The following is an 18,044-nucleotide window of genomic DNA, read 5'->3' as shown; positions in this document are numbered from 1 at the left end:
TGTATTACGTTTGTGAATACCTTGAGAAAACCGATTCTGAAGCTCCACGCGTATGGACAAATGAGTCATCTTCTACCATGTCAGACGAGGTATTGTCCGGTAAGGGAGTCCCTTTTCGACTTAAGGTCCACAATAAATTGGATATTTCTACTTTCATTGTCTATAATAGTGAATACATGCAACAATTCGTTGATGAGTAGTACGAGAAGGAACTTCCAAGCAAACGAGTTGGCAAACGTAAAAAGAGGAGAGCCAGACGTCAAACCAATGTAAATAACGACGGGGACGTACCTACTTTCATAGATTGGTTATACACTCGTATGCAACGGGCGGTTAGTGATCATGAGCCAATTTCAACGGAACAAAGAGAGTTTATGATCGAGTGTGAAAGACAGGTAACTTGTTGGGTTTTGAAAACTCTGAACTAAACAAATGAATCTCATTTTTTTTAATAATTTATTTATTGGTCTAGGCTCGAATGTATACCAACATGTGGGCTTATGGACAACATCTTCAGATAAAATCTATTGATGACGACTTACGTCTAACTCAAGATTCTTGCATTGTTGCCTCTTTCAAGCAATTATCACGTGCAAGTTCAAGAGACACGAATCTTATCGAAAGTGAACTTGGTTACGTGGGAACCATAGTCGGCATTTATGAAGTATCATATCGTATCTTCAAGCAGGTAAATGACATCTCTCTTCATGTAACAATGACATGTAGATTTCTTGAAGCTATACATAATTCTAAAGTTTTGATTCGTGTATTTTGACAGGTGGTTTTGAAGGTGGATTGGTTTCGTGCCGAGTATAAAGGCAATAATGCCACAATGAAAAGAGTATTTTGACAGGTGGTTTTGAAGGTGGATTGGTCCGTCGACTCCTCGAAGTTATTGCGTGCAACAAAAGAGCCTTACATTTTGCCAACTCATGTTGAGCAAGCGCTCTTTTACAAGAATACAGATGCTCATCCCTGGTGGCAAGTTGTGCATGTCCAACCTAGAGGTCGACACTTGTTTGATAGCGTTAACTCTGAGAAAGCGGATCAGGATGGATTGATTACGTCCTCGAATCTAGACACATCGACGTCAAAGAGGTGTAGAATTCTTCTTTCCGATCATGATGACATTGTAGATGATGAGAACGACAACGATCCAGACTCTGACACTACAGACACCGAAGAGGAAGAAACAATGGATGTCGAGCCTACGGAGGAAATGAACGTCAATACAGATTTAACGATGGAGGAGTTCGAAGAAGTCAACAAGGATAATGAAGATGAAATTTTAATGACGGTTAATCTCAGACATGACGATGAGGACTATTAGTCTCACGGATCAACCTATGTTCGGTAAGATTTAATCTCCTCTACCAAGGCTTCTATCTCGCGTTTCAACCCCAGTATCAGCATCTCAACCTTCAGTACCCGCAATCAAGCATTGTTCCCTGGATCGACTTGGCCTAGCAGTAAACCATCGAAGCCAGCAGTCTTCTAGCATTTTGTGGCAATAGTTCTAGCAGCACCCTCAGTGAGTACCTGTAGTACCTTTCTTGTCATCCTCAAGTTGAATTGCAAAATAAAGTCAGTTAGTAATTCAAATAAAAAACTGTAATTCATATTCTTTATGTTAAATAATACTTACTACCATGGTATATGAACTCGCTGTAGATAAGACATGCAAAGGTCTCTCATCCGACGTCTGAAGGCGATGCCGGCTCTGACCTAAAGGATACTCCCATCAGGCGTGATGTCGCATGTGACACCCAAAGTGCCAGTGCACGTGCGCATCGGCACTGGTGGGGGCACTGGTGGTGTGCTACTCTGTCGCGTCGCTGACGCCTATGTGCAATACAAACATACGATATATTGAGATGTGAGTTCTTAAAAAGTACTTGATATTTAATCCGTAATCGCATAAAAGATATACCTACGGGACGAACGGCCACTAGCCTGTGAATCAGGTGTCACTGAGTACTAGGAGGTACATCAGGAGTAAGCTGCTGACTCTCGTGGTGTGATGTACCTGGCATAGGAGTCCTAAGCAAACAAAGACATCAAAAGGATATATATATTAAGAATTCTATATGTAAAAAAAGGATGACATTACTATTTTATCAATCGAGAAGCTTATCGATGCACTGTAGTGTGTGCATGAGAAGAAGTCTCCACTCCTGCATGTGGCTGGGAGGATGTACTCTCTCCAAGTCGTACAGGCATACTGAATCTCCCAAGAATCTCGATGGTGCCGTCTAAACCCGCATCATCAATCTCCACATAATCTGCCATGGCCTCTGACAGTGTATCTCCAGAAAGTCCAACCAGTGCCTCGTAGCAAAGTCTTGATGATCGCCAGCTTCACTTTATGGGTGTGGTCACTCATCGTATCTATATATTTAAAACAACTATATGTCAGACTAGAGATACATTGTTAGAGGAGAGCTCAATCTATCTAATCAAAAACATTGACTAAATTACTCCAAGCAAGATGCGTCCACATCTCAAAGTTTCTGTACAAGTGGATGTCACATGCATCCCGCACTTGGATGCCACGTAGACATTTCTGTACAGAAGGTGCAGGACCTGGGATGGTGAACTGGTCCCATGTGAGCATAGTCTGGGACGAGTCAGCCAGGGATCCATCTCAGCCGTCCGAGGTCAGGTGTGCATTGTCAGGTGTGCATTGTCCTGCACATGAGTCCAAGGCAGATGTGCACTGTCCTGCACATGAAACAGTGCCAGTCCGCACTGCGAGTCTCCTTCTAGAATGATGTCAGTGGTTCTATGTATCAGGTACGGTACCAGATGCCAGATCACTGAGTAGAGTATGTTTAGGACAACGGGCCAGCCCATAGGGCTACCGCGGAGCTTAATATGGGCATGGGAATGGTGTGAAACCATCCCCATGTGGGCCAGTAAGGCCTAGGCTAGGACCCACCAGCCATGGAAGGGCTGTGGGACAGCCCTAAGGCAAGAATAAGGCCATTTTCAGGAGGTTACAACCTTCATAGGGCTGTAGGGCAAGTATGGGGTGGCCCATACAGGCTACCTAGCCCATGGATTGTGGGCAAAGGCTATGCCCAGCCTTCTAGAAGCAAGCGCCAGCCTCCCCAGCTTGCTAGGGAATTTACGCAGCATTTATTATAGGATTTTTGGAGCATTTTATGCTGATTTTGCTCAGTCGTGGGAATATGCTGCTGGCCGCCTGCTCTTATGCTGGCCGACTCCCCCTGAAGGGTAGTATAAATAGTAGAGGTCCACAATCCCATCATTTATCTCATTTTTCACCAAGTGCTCAAGCAAACCAAGGGGCCAAGACAGCCAAGGGCTTGCTAACGCAAAGGGGTGAAGGATTCAGGTCAAGGGCAGGATTTTCCAGCCAAGAAAGGTCAAGTTTTCTGTATTTGTTTTCAGATTTACATCATTCTAATAAAGCAAATACACCATCCATGGTGGGGGCCCTACAGAGGGTAATTGGGACCCAATACTATGTCCTCTCCATCTCCCCCTTCTCTCTCTATTTTTTGCACATCTCCTTTCAGTTTGTGCGTTGATTTCCGTCTCACGAAAAGAGTGCTGATTTTTTAGTTTTGAAGTACCGATCCTTCTTTGAAGATTCCGCATACTACAGTGGTATCAAAGCCTAATTCAAGGACAAAGATTCAGCAAAGAAAACCAAAAAAAAATCTCGCTCGTGTGGTTGGTTTTTAGACGCCGGTGGACTACCCCTTTTCGAGTGACTCCTGTCGCTCCAAGGACTATTGGTTTTTAGCCTCCGGAAGTCTCCCACACAGATAGTGGATGGTCAGATTGTGTTTTGAGAAGGAATTGCATTTTCCTGCTATGGCGAGCTTTGGCGACGAGAGAGGACCAAAACCTTGGGACCAGAGTGCACCAGGCAGCCCAGCTAGGGCACCCGACTTGAGTGTCATAGACATGTTCCAGCAGATGATGCGAGCACTCGCAGAATAGACAGCCAAGTTGGATGAGCAAAAGGCGCGGATCTTGGCTCTGGAGGAGCGTTCCCACTCTCCAGCATCGCGTTTTCCACCCACAGACAGATGGCCAGATAGAGATATACAACCAGTTGGCCTTTGATGTGCTGAAGTGTTATGTCCACGATCAGCAAGGTAAGTGGGAATCGTTTTTGCCTTTAGTTCAAGCTGTTTTAAATGACTCTTTTTCTTCAGCCTATTGGCAGGACTCCATATGAGGCAGCGTTTGGAAGACCTTTCCAGTCGTCGTTTTTTGTGGACTAGGACTTCGTCTTCAGTACCGGAGGCGAACAGAGTGACGAAGTCTTACCAAGAGATCCTAGAGTCAGTAAAAGACAAATTGGCTAAAGCACAAGAGGCCTACACTTGACACGCCAATAAAGACCGAAGGGATATGACATTTTCGGAAGGAGATTGGGTGTATCTTTGGATTATGAAGCAAAGGTTGAAGCAGGTGAGCAAGCGATGCCCAAAGTTGTCTTTCAGAAGCTTCGGACCATTTCCCATCTGGAAAAAGATTAATGAGGTGTCTATGCAGTTAAAGCTACCTCCAAGTTGGACTATGCACAATGTATTTCATGTCAGTTGGTTAAAGCCATATGCAGGTCCACCCCCTTCAGAGGTCAAAGACAAAGCGAAACCAGACATTGTGGGGATGAAGCAGAAGTAATGGTTCTAGAACAGATCCTTCTGCACCGTTTCAAGCATGGCTCAGGCCGAAGACTACGCCAATTCCTCACGAAGTTTCAGGACCGAGGAACTCATGAAGCGGTATGGCTTGACAGAGAATTTTTCGAAGACTATCCCGGCGTTATTGACGGATTATTTGGAGGCTATGCACCTTCCGTCAAGTTAAGTTAAGCAGAAGGGGATGTCACGTGCATCCCGCACTTGGATTCCACGTAGACATTTCTGTACAGAAGGTGCAGGACCTGGGATGGTGAACTGGTCCCATGTGAGCAGTCCGGGACGAGTCAGTCAGGGATCCATCTCATCCGTTTGAGGTCAGGTGTGCATTGTCCTACACATGAGTCCAAGGTCAGATGTGCACTGTCTTGGACATGAAATAGTGCCAGTCCGCGCTGTGAGTCTCCCTCTAGAATGATGTCAGTGGTTCTGTGTATCAGGAAGCTTAGTATGGGCATGGGAATGGTGTGAAACCATCCCCATGTGGGCCAGTAAGGCCTAGGCTGGGACCCACCAACCATGGAAGGGCTGTGGACAGCCCTAAGGCAAGAATAAGGCCATTTTTAGGAGGTTACAGCCTTCATAGGGCTGTAGGGCAAGTATGGGGCAGCCCATACAAGCTGCCCAGCCCATGGATTGTGGGCAAAGGCTATGCCCAGCCTTCTAGAAGCAAGCGCCAGCCTCCCCAGCTTGCCAGGGACTTTACGTAGCATTTATTAGAATTTTTGGAGCATTTTATGCTGATTTTGCTCAGTCGTGGGAATATGCTGCTGGCTGCCTGCTCTTATGCTGGCCGACTCCCCCTGAAGGGTAGTATGAATAGTAGAGGTCCACAATCCCATCATTCATCTCATTTTTCACACACCAAGTGCTCAAGCAAACCAAGGGGCCAAGACAGCCGAGGGCTTGCTAACGCAAAGGGGTGAAGGATTCAGGTCAAGGGCAGGATTTTCAGCCAAGAAAGGTCAAGTTTTTTGTATTTGTTTTCAGATTTACATCATTCTAATAAAGCAAATACACCATCCGTGGTGGGGGCCCTATAGAGGGTAATTGGGACCCAATACTATGTCCTCTCCATATCCCCCTTCTCTCTCTATTTTCTGCACATCTCCTTTCAGTTTGTGATCCTTCTCCAAAGCTTCCGCATACTACAATGGTATCAGAGCCTAATTCAAGGACAAAGATTCAGCAAAGAAAACACTACAAGGGATCGGGCTCATACCCGCGCTCCTAGCCGCTAAAAATGACTTGTGAAAAAAAGTAGCGGGCCCGTGTATCAGCGCGTGTATCATCGCGGCCAGAGACATGCGTGTAAAAGCGCATGTATAGCACCTCTTAGACGCGCGTATACACGGGTGTGTAGCCGCGTTCTTTTCACAGACGCGTTGATACATGCGGCTATACACGCTTTTTCTTATTTTAGACGCGCTTATACACGGGTGTATAGCCGCGTCCTGTTCAGTTCAAATGTCCCAAACGCGTTTATACCTGCGTCTATACACGTGTTTCTTTAATTTAGATGCGCTTATACACGCGTAATTACCAGTTTTGACGCATTAATACACGTGTATTTTCCAGGGTATCCGCGTAGATACACGCGAGTTTTAGCAGTTCTGACGCGTTTATACATGCAAACAGAGAGCAAAAAAAAAAATCCAGAGAGTGCTATTTGGTGCCTGAATACTGTTCCAGCATTCCAGCACCCAATAGCACTCTCTGGTTTTTTTTTTTTGTGCATTAGACCATCCCATTAGACCATCCACGAAGAACATATGCACGAGGGAGATTAAGACAAGAACGACATGAATGCATACATTGTCAATACACGATTCAAGACAGACATGAATGTAATACTATCGATCAATCAATTCAATATTACTATCAAAATTTCATACATGTATACAAGGGAGTCCATATCTCGAAGTAGCCCATGGCTTGAGTTTACAAAAAAATATATACAATCACATCCTCAATATGGAATGTGATACTATAAGTCTGAGTACTACTCAGACCCAGATGATGACTCGGTGCTCCCTCCATGCTCAGATGAGCTCACATCGGTCGGAATGTCCGAGGAGTAGTGCTCACGTCCACCCTCTGCAGCGGCGGCCGGTGGATCATCAGCAGCTTGTGCCTGTTCAAGTAATATATAGTATATAAGTATATATATATGCAATTCAATAAACCAAAACCATTCGTTTAGAATTTTCAAGTACCTATCGACCGTATGGTCTCATGGCCATCTCAAACTGCGCGTCCGTAATACGTCCCTCGGCTCTGAAGATGGCCCACGTGTCACGTCTGCTATGCCGGCAAGCATACGCAGTATCGTGGGTTGTGGGCTTCCTCCCCGTAACCCGTCGCTGTATCATAATCAACACAATTTGTAAGATTAAAACAATCATAGAATCAATGAATTAAGTAAACAATCAAATAAAGTGGCAGGATACTTACGAACTCTGCCTCCCATGACTCGACGCTGCCAGATCCGAAATGCGAAGATCCAATGGTCTCCATCTAGATCCGTCGTGCCTCCACATGCTGCCTGCTCTTCACGCCACCCTCTGCTCGTTTCTTTGCCTCCTTCCACTCGCGTTTGTGCGCAGTGGGGCAGGTTTCTCGGCAGGATAGCCACCCGCAGCTACATTTAGCCGGTCATCATACGCGAGTTTTTTAAGGTGAGATCTTTTATTACTTAAGATCTCCCTTATTCGCGTCCTTCCCCATACATCCGAGAATGTAGCATGTGGGGGATTGGGGTACCGACTATGTACAGCCTCTATCACCTCCCCAACTAATCGGCTATTTTGATCTTTAAATTTAATAAAACAATTTCTATATAAGTTTGATACTACCCCACGCATGTACTCCATTACCTCCCTCCCCCTCGCATCCATCACTATCCCGCCCCTATCCGTCACATCATAGCAGACCACTCTCTCTATCTCTCTCATCTCCTCCTCTTTCGAACTGTCTCCTCTAACTCTTCTCTCTCTATCTCCTCTCTCACCGCGTGCCCTACTACCTCCCCCACCTCCCCCACCAAAGCACCCGCCGCATCCTCCACTCCCACTCTTCCTACTGCTGCGGGTGGAGTCACGACTGGGGGATTGTCTACGTGACGGGGTGGCTGTGAGCCCTGACGTGACGGTGGCTCTGAGGGAGCACGTGATGGTGGCTGTGAGGGTGTACGTGAGTGTGTCTGGGACGAGGTATGTCTCCTCGGTGGACGTGGAAGAGGAGAAGCTGCATGCCGTCTCGTCGGACTCGGAGGAATAGACGGCACTGGAGTGCCCTGGATACTCGCGGTAGGGGTATAGACACCAGGCAGGGAAGGAGGGGGATGGGCATACATATACTCTGTAAGCTCAATCGGACCAGGTTGGTGCCCAAAATGATTCAGCATCTCCATCAGCCAATTGCTGTACGCAAATGGATCGGATAAAGAACCTGGAATATCCATAAAGAACCTGCAACAAACATCTTCATGTACATCATGGGCTGTCTCTTGACTCACACAAATATCATCATTCAAGTCAGTTGTGTTGCCTGCAAATCATGAAATCTGAAACGCCGCAGTCTCGTGCAGAAACGCGTGTATACACCCGTCAAAAAACGCGTGTATAAACCCGTCCAGAAACGCGTGTATATCCGCGTGAACAGACTCTGCAGACAGGTTACACGCGCTTTTACACGCATTTCTACACGCGACCTGCGAAAAAAAAAATCGAAAAGACCGACCCCCGACAAAGACAGAGTGTCCTTATAAAAGGACCAACCATTGTCGCCCCTGTCAGGATGCAGTAACCCAATCGTGTGCAAAAGGACAAACCCAAAGAGCAAAGAGCAAAATAAACAAATCTGACGAAAGAGACAAGGCACAGGACAAAGTGACTCACCTCTGAAAAAGTGAGTCTTCTTTGCTCCTTCTCTACTCCCTCCTTCTCCCGTGTGTGTGCTCCTTTCTCTGCTCCCTCCTTGCTGTTGGAAGAGGCAAAAACAGGCGAAAACTGCTCCTTTCTCTGCTCCCTCCTTGCTGTTGGAAGAGGCAAAAACAGGCGAAAACGCATGCAGAGTCGATTTCTTAGTTCAAAATCTATATTTGGGGAAGGCGGGCTATTTTTAGTTTAAACATACCGTCGCGTTTATATTCGCGTTTATAAACGCGTGTATATTCGCGTGTATGATATTTTAGCTGCGTTTATACACGCGTTTTGCAGGAATTACCCGCGTTAATACACGCGATTTTTAGGAAATAGCCGCGTCAATACACGCAATTTTTAGGAAATAGCCGCGTCAATACACGCGATTTTTGTGCTTTCATTAAAAACATATAATGATTTTGTGTTTTCTGATTTGTACACAGGATGTCATCAACCTCTTCAAGCAGTTCTGGGGAAGATGAGACAATGCGTCATCGTAATCGCGATGTGTGGTTGGGACAACGGATCAAATGTATGTGTAATCGATGTCAAGGATGCATTGTACGAGCACGTCGAATTACCTTGAATCACATCTCCATGTATGGAGAATGGAATCAAACAGGTTTAGAGGTGAGTAGATGTAAATTGATGGTATTCAAATGACTCATGGTATCCAAATTAAATTAATAGAGTTGTAACATATAATTTGATAAATTGAAGCAGGATGCAGTACCACACCCTAACATGGTACCCTACGCGCGACGAGAGCACGTAAAGCGTCGACGAGATGATGCTGGAGCTTCGGGATCTATTGTCAGAGATGAGTGGGAAAGGGATGACAATAGCCCTGCACCCCACAAAGTTGTGGAAGAGGAGGTGCTTGATGGTATGGTGCGAAATCTTTTTAAGGATGATCCCAAAGGTATGGACGACGATGATATGGAACAAGAGCATCTTTATAAGGCTTCATCGACACCGGTGTTTGAAGGGTGCACATTCTCTGTTTTACGTGCTTCACTTGAACTACTTAATATACAAACAGTTTATGGATGGAGCAATGCAAGTCTTGACGCATTGTTGAAGTAAGCATTCTAACTTACAAATTTGAATTAGTGGTTTAAGGTTTAGGATTTAAGACTAATTATAATTGATGATATTGGATGCAGGCTATTATCAAACATGCTTCCAAAGGAAAATAGACTACCCACCTCAAGAGACATAGCGAGGCGCTATGTGACATCTCTTGGAGGACTGGATTATGATAAAATACATGCATGCGTCAATGATTGCATTCTCTTTCGTGGGACGCATAAGGAGGCTCTACATTGTCCCACTTGTGGTGAAGCAAGGTACAGAACAGATATGAAGAGTTTTGATGTACCTCGTAAAGTCTTGCGACACTTTCCTATAATTCCTCGCATCAAACACATGTTCAAGTGCATATCCATAGCAGAGCTCATGTCATGGCATTCCTCACATCGATCGGATGATGGCATGTGGAGAATTCCCGCAGACACTCCTGCTTGGAAGCATATTGAAGATGAGTGGCCCAGCTTTAAAACAGAGCCCAGAAACTTGAGACTTGGCCTGGGTATGGATGGAGTGAATCCATTTGGTTTCAAAAGCACCGCATACAGCGTGTGGCCAGTTGTGTTGGTGAATTACAACCTTCCACCATCAATGGCGATCAAGAAGGGACATCTTATGTTATCCCTTCTAATTCCAGGGAAACATAAAGTCAAGCATATGGATGTTTATCTTGAACCACTGATTGATGAGTTGGAGGAACTATGGAGAGGTGTTGCGGTGGTGGACATTAGTAGGCCTCCCTCCTCTCGACACTTCGACTTAAAAGCAGTGTTGATGTGGACAATGCATGACTTTCCAGGATACAGCGATTGTTCTGGTAAGAATTCTAATTACCTCCCTACTCTATTACTATTGGCTATATATATTAATTAGACGGTTTGACTTTATTATTCTAACTTTTATTTATATTTTAACAGGTTTGAAAACATCGGGTAAACATGCATGTCCTGTTTGTGGCCCTTCGTTAGTACATGAGTACGCTGATGGTTTGTGTAAGACTATATTCGATAATCATCATCGATTTCTCCCCTCAGATCATCCTAAATATGTTGCTAGTAAGAGTAACATTCCTCCACAAACACTTCGTGCAAAAGATTGGAAGCGTATTTGGGAGTCTACAACTATTCTTCCTCCAGATGGCATGAACAGGTATAGTGATGTTTTTTCAATCTTGTTTTGTGTAGTCTCTAATTGGATTAAAGGTCACATAGAGCAATCCCTTGTGCAGGTACTCCATTTTTTTCCGGCTTCCATATTGGACCCATCTTAAGATCAACCATCTTCTTGATCCCATGCACATCTTCAAGAATGTAGGATCTGGTATTTGGGAACATATTACTGGTAAACGAGACAATGTTAGCGTACGTGAGGACTTGCGGGTCGCAGGACGTATGCGTCAAGCTTGGCCACGAGAGGTGGATGGGCACGTTCGTCTTCCGCCTGCACCATGGATTATATCAAAGAAAGAGGAGAAGCAGGTAAAGCAGGCCATCACCACTTTGCGTACTCCCACTGGATGCATGAGATCATTGAAGGGAGCCTTTACAACCACTAAGAAAAGAGGCGTTGAGCAACTATATGGGTTGAAGTCCCACGATTGGCACAAGATGCTTCAAGTAAGTGTTTTCCAAGTCTTGTACGTACGTTGAAATTAAATTTTGTAATGCCATAAACCATAAATGTGCTCTTATGTGCGCAGTTCATACTACCTACTAGCATCGACCATTGTGCAAATAAGAGTTTGAAAAAATGTATTTATAAGATGGGCGAGCTTGTGAGGTATGTAAAACCCATGCTCAGATCACCCTTCATTATACCTTGCAAAATGAACGTGCATGAGGTATAACGTACTATTTATTTATTTTTCAGATATGTTAGTTCCAAAGCAATTGATCCAGCCACGTTGGATGATGCGCGTGTTATGGCAGTGGAGGTGGTTTGTTTGGTAGAGGAGACTTTTCCGCGAACCATTCTCACAAGTCAACTACATCTCATTGTGCATTCAGTGGACGAAATTGCTTTACGCTGGATGTTCTTCCTAGAGCGCTTCATGAAGACCTTAAAAGACTTTGTGAGGCAAAGTGCAAGGCCTGAAGGAAGCATGGCCGAGGGTTGGTTGATACAAGAGTCTCTTGTATATATTTCAGAATTTCTTGGTCAGGTGGACAGCTCTTTGCCACGACTATGGAGCAATGAAGAGGACTTGAGGATGACCTCTATTGTGCCTCAAGGAAAAGGACATAGTAAAGTAATTGACAGAACATTGATTGATGATCTCAATTTCACTTGTATCCTTAATAGTGATGTGATGAGCAGATGGGTTACAAGATATGAGGATGCAAAGACAAAAAGGCAAGCAGAAAGAGCTCTCTTTCGGAGGCAACATGGCTCTCGGAAGGCGTACCCTAAGCATCTAGCAACACTTCCGAATGATATCCATGTTGATTGGTTGCATGAGGAAATGGAGAGAGCAGAGAGCGACGAGGGGCTGCATATCACGGCGGAAGAATGGGAGTATGCACGAGGATGCATGTCAAAGGTACATAGAACTAATGTTTTGCATTAGTTGTAAGTGATTTGCTTTTAATATTTATTCACATTGCTTACACAAATATTGCTTCTATTTTGGTCCAGTGCACTATGTTCAATGCTATATGGTGTGAAGGCAAGCATTTTCGAACACAAAGAATTGATGAAAAGAGAAATACACAAGATTGCGGTGTCATTAGTAGCTTTGAGGGAGCTAATGGAAAAATGGATGATTATTGTGGCATAATCCAAGACATATTTAGGCTTGACTTTCGTCGCTTCTTTGTGTATGTTTTGGATGTCAAATGGCAAATGAACGTGGTGGAAAAAGGGCCTGATGCAACGATAAAACGCCATGCAAGTGGATATGTAACTATTGACTCTACAAAGTTCTGGCAAACAAAGAAAGATAGGCTCGTATTGCCACAACAATGTGAGCAGGTATGCATTTTTTTACTAATGTGTTTCATGTACATATATATCTAAGCTCGCGTACCCCTTGACTTTTGATATGCTAATTAATTACTGTACTGTGTGTATTTGAGTAGGTTATCTATCTACCAACGGTGCATGACATCAAATGGTGGTACGTCATCCCTATTGCACCACGTTCCAAAGTGATGTATAATACATTCACTGATATGGAGCATATGGAGGATGTAACAAGCCGCAATGAAGATGATGTCGAACATGCCATTGAAGATGTTGTGATCGATGATCAAGAAATAAGAGATAATCATGATAATGAGGATGAGCATGCCATTTCTCATGATCATGAGAATGACCCTACCATTGAGGATGATGGTGATGTTGATGAGGATGATCAGGACATCGATACCATTATCAATGGAGTACAGAATATCGATAGTGGAATAAATTTAATCGTAGCCTTACCAATTGATCAAATGGATATTGATGTTGATCGTTTGGCAAGGATGGATCTTATTGAAGATGAGATCGAACCCTAACCAATCCGTCACTGTATGTTCTAAATTAATGACATTTCTATCATCTCATATGCATGATTTATTTTTGAATATATTTCATTGTTGTAAATGCATGTAGTGGGATTGTGTAATGATGTATACTGTAATGTACTATGAGATGGTTTAAGGAAAATAGTTTTTAATTTTGTAAAGGAATTCAGTTTTTCTTTAGTTTTTCTCTGCCATGCGTGTATTAATCCGTGTATAGTAGCGTGTATTTATCCGTGTATAATAGCGAGTATTACCCCGTGAATATTATCGTGTATAGATGCGTGTATTACTGCGTGTATATAAACGCGTTTATACACGCGTTGATAAATGCAAACATACACGCGAACTTAAATGCTAAAATACACGCGCCCGATTCTATTCAAATACAGGCGCGACCATACACGCGTTCGTAATTTATCGCGTGTATGAAACGCGTGTATGGCAGCATTGTCTTGTAGTGAAACCGAAAAATTTTTCTCGCTCGTGTGGTTGGTTTTTAGATGCCGGTGGACTACCCCTTTTGGAGTGACTGCTGTCCCTCGAAGGACGGTTGGTTTTTAGCCTCCGGAAGCCTCCAGAAGTCTCCCACATAGATAGTGGATGGTCAGATTGCGTTCCGAAAAGGAATTGCATTTTCGTGCTATAGCGAGCTTCGACGACAAGAGAGAACCAGAGTATGGGACCAGAGTGCACCAGGCAGCCCCGGCTTGAGTGTCACAGACATGTTCCAGCAGATGATGCGAGCACTCGCAGAACAGACAGCCAAGTTGGATGAGCAGAAGGCGCGGATCTTGGCTCTGGGAGGAGCGTTCTCGCTCTCCAACGTCGTGTTTTCCACCCACAGACAGATGGCCAGACAGAGATATAAAAACAATTGGCCTTTGATGTGCTGCAGTGTTACGTCCATGATCAGCAAGGTAAGTGGGAATCGTTTTTGCCTTTAGTTCAAGCTGTTTTGAATGACTCTTTTTCTTCAGCTATTGGCAGGACTCCATATGAGGCAGCGTTTGGAAGACCTTTCCAGTCGTTGTGAACCAGGACTTCGTCTTCAGTACCGGAGACGAACAGAGTGACGGAGTCTTACCACCAGGAGATCCTAGAGTCAGTAAAAGACAGATTGGCTAAAGCACAAGATGCCTACACTCGACAGGCCAATAAAGACCGAAGGGATATGACATTTTCGGGGGAAGGAGATTGGATGTATCTTTGGATTATGAAGCAAAGATTGAAGCAGGTGGGCAAGTGATGCCCAAAGTTGTCTTTCAAGAGCTTCGGACCATTTCCCATCCAGAAAAAGATTAATGAGGTGTCTATGCAGTTAAAGCTACCTCCAAGTTGGACTATGCACGATGTATTTCATGTCAGTTAGTTAAAGCCATATGCAGGTCCACCCCCTTCAGAGGTCAAAGACAAAGCGAAACCAGACATTGTGGATGAAGCAGAAGTAATTGTTCCAGAATAGATCCTTCTGCACCGTTTCAAGCATGGCTCAGGCTGCTAGTTCCTCACGAAGTTTCAGGACCGAGGAACTCATGAAGCGGTATGGCTTGACAGAGAATTTTTCGAAGACTATCTGGCATTATTGACGGATTATCTGGAGGCTATGCAGCTTCCGTCAAGTTAAGCAGAAGGGGATGTCACGTTGGATGCCACGTAGACATTTCTGTACAGAAGGTGCAGGACCTGGGATGGTGAACTGGACCCATGTGAGCCACTCTGGGATGAGTCAGCCAAGGATCCATCTCATCCGTCCGAGGTCAGGTGTGCATTGTCCTGCACATGAGTCCAAGGTCAGATGTGCACTGTCCTGCACATGAAACAGTGCCAGTCCGCGCTGTGAGTCTCCCTCTAGAATGATGTCAGTGGTTCTGTGTATCAGGTATGGTACCGGATGCCAGATCACTGAGTAGAGTATGTTTAGGACAAGGGGCCAGCCCATAGGGCTACCCCGGAGCTTAGTATGGGCATGGGAATGGTGTGAAACCATCCCCATGTGGGCCAGTAAGGCCTAGGCTAGACCCACCAGCCATGGAAGGGCTGTGGGACAGCCCTAAGGCAAGAATAAGGCCATTTTCAGGAGGTTACAGCCTTCATAGGGCTATAGGGCAAGTATGGGGCAGCCCATATAGGCTACCCAACCCATGGATTATGGGCAAAGGCTATGCCCAGCCTTCTACAAGCAAGCGCCAGCCTCCCCAGCTTGCTAGGGAATTTACGCAGCATTTATTAGGATTTTTGGAGCATTTTATGCTGATTTTGCTCAGTCGTGGGAATATGATGCTGGCCGCCTGCTCTTATGCTGGCCGACTCCCCCTGAAGGGTAGTATAAATAGTAGAGGTCCACAATCCCATCATTCATCTTATTTTTCACCAAGTGTTCAAGCAAACCAAGGGGCCAAGACAGCCAAGGGCTTGCTAATGCAAAGGGGTGAAGGATTCAGGTCAAGGGCAGGATATCCCGGCCAAGAAAGGGCAAGTTTTCTGTATTTGTTTTCAGATTTACATGATTCTAATAAAGCAAATACACCATCCATGGTGGGGGCCCTACAGAGGGTAATTGGGACCCAATACTGTGTCCTCTCCATCTCCCCCTTCTCTCTCTATTTTCTGCACATCTCCTTTCAGTTTGTGCGTTAATTTCCGTCTCGCGAAAAGAGTGCTGATTTTTTAGTTTTGAAGTACCAATCCTTCTGCAAAGCTTCCGCATACTACAGTGGTATCAGAGCCTAATTCAAAGCCTAATTCAAGGACAAAGATTCAGCAAAGAAAACCAGAAAATTTTTCTCGCTCGTGTGGTTGGTTTTTAGACGTCGATGGACTACCTCTTTCGGAGTGAGTCCTGTCCCTTGAAGGACGGTTGGTTTTTAGCCTCCGGAAGCCTCCGGAATTCTCCCACACAGATAGTGGATGGTCAGATTGCGTTCCGGAAAGGAATTGCATTTTCCTACTATGGCAAGGTTCGGCAACGAGAGAGAACCAGAACCATGGGACCAGAGTGCACCAGGCAGCCCAGCTAGGGCACCCGGCTTGAGTGTCACAGACATGTTCCAGCAGATGATGCGAGCACTCGTCTCGCAGAACAGACAGCCAAGTTAGATGAGCAAAAGGCACGGATCTTGGCTCTGAAGGAGCATTCTCGCTCTCCAGCGTCGCGTTTTCCACCCACAGACAGATGGCCAGACAGAGATATACAAACAATTGGCCTTTGATGTGCTGCAGTGTTATGTCCACGATCAGCAACTCTTTTTCTTCAGCTATTGGCAGGACTCCATATGAGGCAACATTTGGAAGACCTTTCCACTCATTGTGAACCAAGACTTCGTCTTCAGTACCGGAGGCGAACAGAGTGACGGAGTCTTACCAGGAGATCCTAGAGTCAGTAAAAGACAGATTGGCTAAAGCACAAGAGGCCTACACTCGACAGGCCAATAAAGACCGAAGGGATATGACATTTTCGGAAGGAGATTGGGTGTATCTTCGGATTATGAAGCAAAGATTGAATCAGGTGGGCAAGCGATGCCCAAAGTTGTCTTTCAGGAGCTTTGGACCATTTCCCATCCGGAAAAAGATTAATGAGGTGTCTATGCAGTTAAAGCTACCTCCAAGGTTGACTATGCACGATGTATTTCATGTTAGTTGGTTAAAGCCATATGCAGGTCCACCCCCTTCAGAGGTCAAAGATGAAGCGGAACCAAACATTGTGGATGAAGTAGAAGTAATGGTTCCAGAATAGATCCTTCTGCACCGTTTCAAGCATGGCTCGGGCCGAAGACTATGCCAGTTCCTCACGAAGTTTCAGGACCGAGGTTCTCATGAAGCAGTATGGCTTAACAGAGAATTTTTTGAAGACTATCCGGCGTTATTGATGGATTATCTGGAGGCTATGCAGCTTCCATCAAGTTAAGCAGAAGGGGATGTCACGTGCATCCCGCACTTGGATGCCACGTAGACATTTCTGTACAGAAGGTGCAGGACCTGGGATGGTGAACTGGTCCCATGTGATCCAGTCCGGGACGAGTCAGCCAGGGATCCATCTCAACCGTCCGAGGTCAGGTGTGCATTGTCCTGCACATGAGTCCAAGGTCAAATGTGCACTCACCTGCACATGAAACAGTGCCAGTCCGCGCTGTGAGTCTCCCTCTAGAATGATGTCAATGGTTCTGTGTATCAGGTATGGTACCGGATGCCAGATCACTGAGTAGAGTATGTTTAGGACAAGGGGCCAGCCCATAGGGCTACCCCGAAGCTTAGTATGGGCATGGGAATGGTGTGAAACCATCCCCATGTGGGCCAGTAAGGCCTAGGCTAGACCCACCAGCCATGGAAGGGCTGTGGGACAGCCCTAAGGCAAGAATAAGGCCATTTTCAGGAGGTTACAGCCTTCATAGGGCTGTAGGGCAAGTATGGGGCAACCCATACAGGCTGCCCAGCCCATGGATTGTGGGCAAAGGCTATGCCCAGCCTTCTAGAAGCACGCCAACCTCCCCAGCTTGCTAGGGAATTTACGCAACATTTATTAGGATTTTTGGAGCATTTTATGCTGATTTTGCTCAGTCGTGGGAATATGCTGCTGGCCGCCTGCTCTTATGCTGGCCGACTCCCCCTGAAGGGTAGTATAAATAGTAGAGGTCCACAATCCCATCATTCATCTCATTTTTCACCAAGTGCTCAAGCAAACCAAGGGGCCAAGACAGCCAAGGGCTTGGTAACGCAAAGGGGTGAAGGATTCAGGTCAAGGGCAAGATTTTCCAGCCAAGAAAGGTCAAGTTTTTTGTATTTGTTTTCATATTTACATCATTCTAATAAAGCAAATACACCATTCGTGGTGTATTTGTTTTCAGATT

The 18,044-nt window shown here is 45.2% G+C and overlaps 1 protein-coding gene across 1 annotated transcript in view; it reads left to right on the top strand.

Annotated features, from left to right (window-relative positions):
• The first annotated feature begins 490 nt into the window (after positions 1-490).
• Positions 491-18,044, top strand: part of LOC147633888 (uncharacterized) — a 43,640-nt gene continuing 26,086 nt past the window's right edge. The window contains exons 1-3 of the mRNA XM_086805601.1: positions 491-688; positions 779-790; positions 854-1,353. Of these exons, the coding sequence (XP_086661727.1) occupies positions 491-688; positions 779-790; positions 854-1,330 (687 nt within the window). The 3' untranslated portion in view covers positions 1,331-1,353. The remainder of the gene's footprint in view (positions 689-778; positions 791-853; positions 1,354-18,044) is intronic.

This window comes from Cibotium barometz, chromosome 11, assembly GCF_041138505.1.
Source record: "Cibotium barometz isolate CiBa-2024 chromosome 11, ASM4113850v1, whole genome shotgun sequence".
Lineage (NCBI taxonomy): Eukaryota > Viridiplantae > Streptophyta > Polypodiopsida > Cyatheales > Cibotiaceae > Cibotium > Cibotium barometz.
This window is presented reverse-complemented; position numbering and strand designations above follow the sequence as displayed.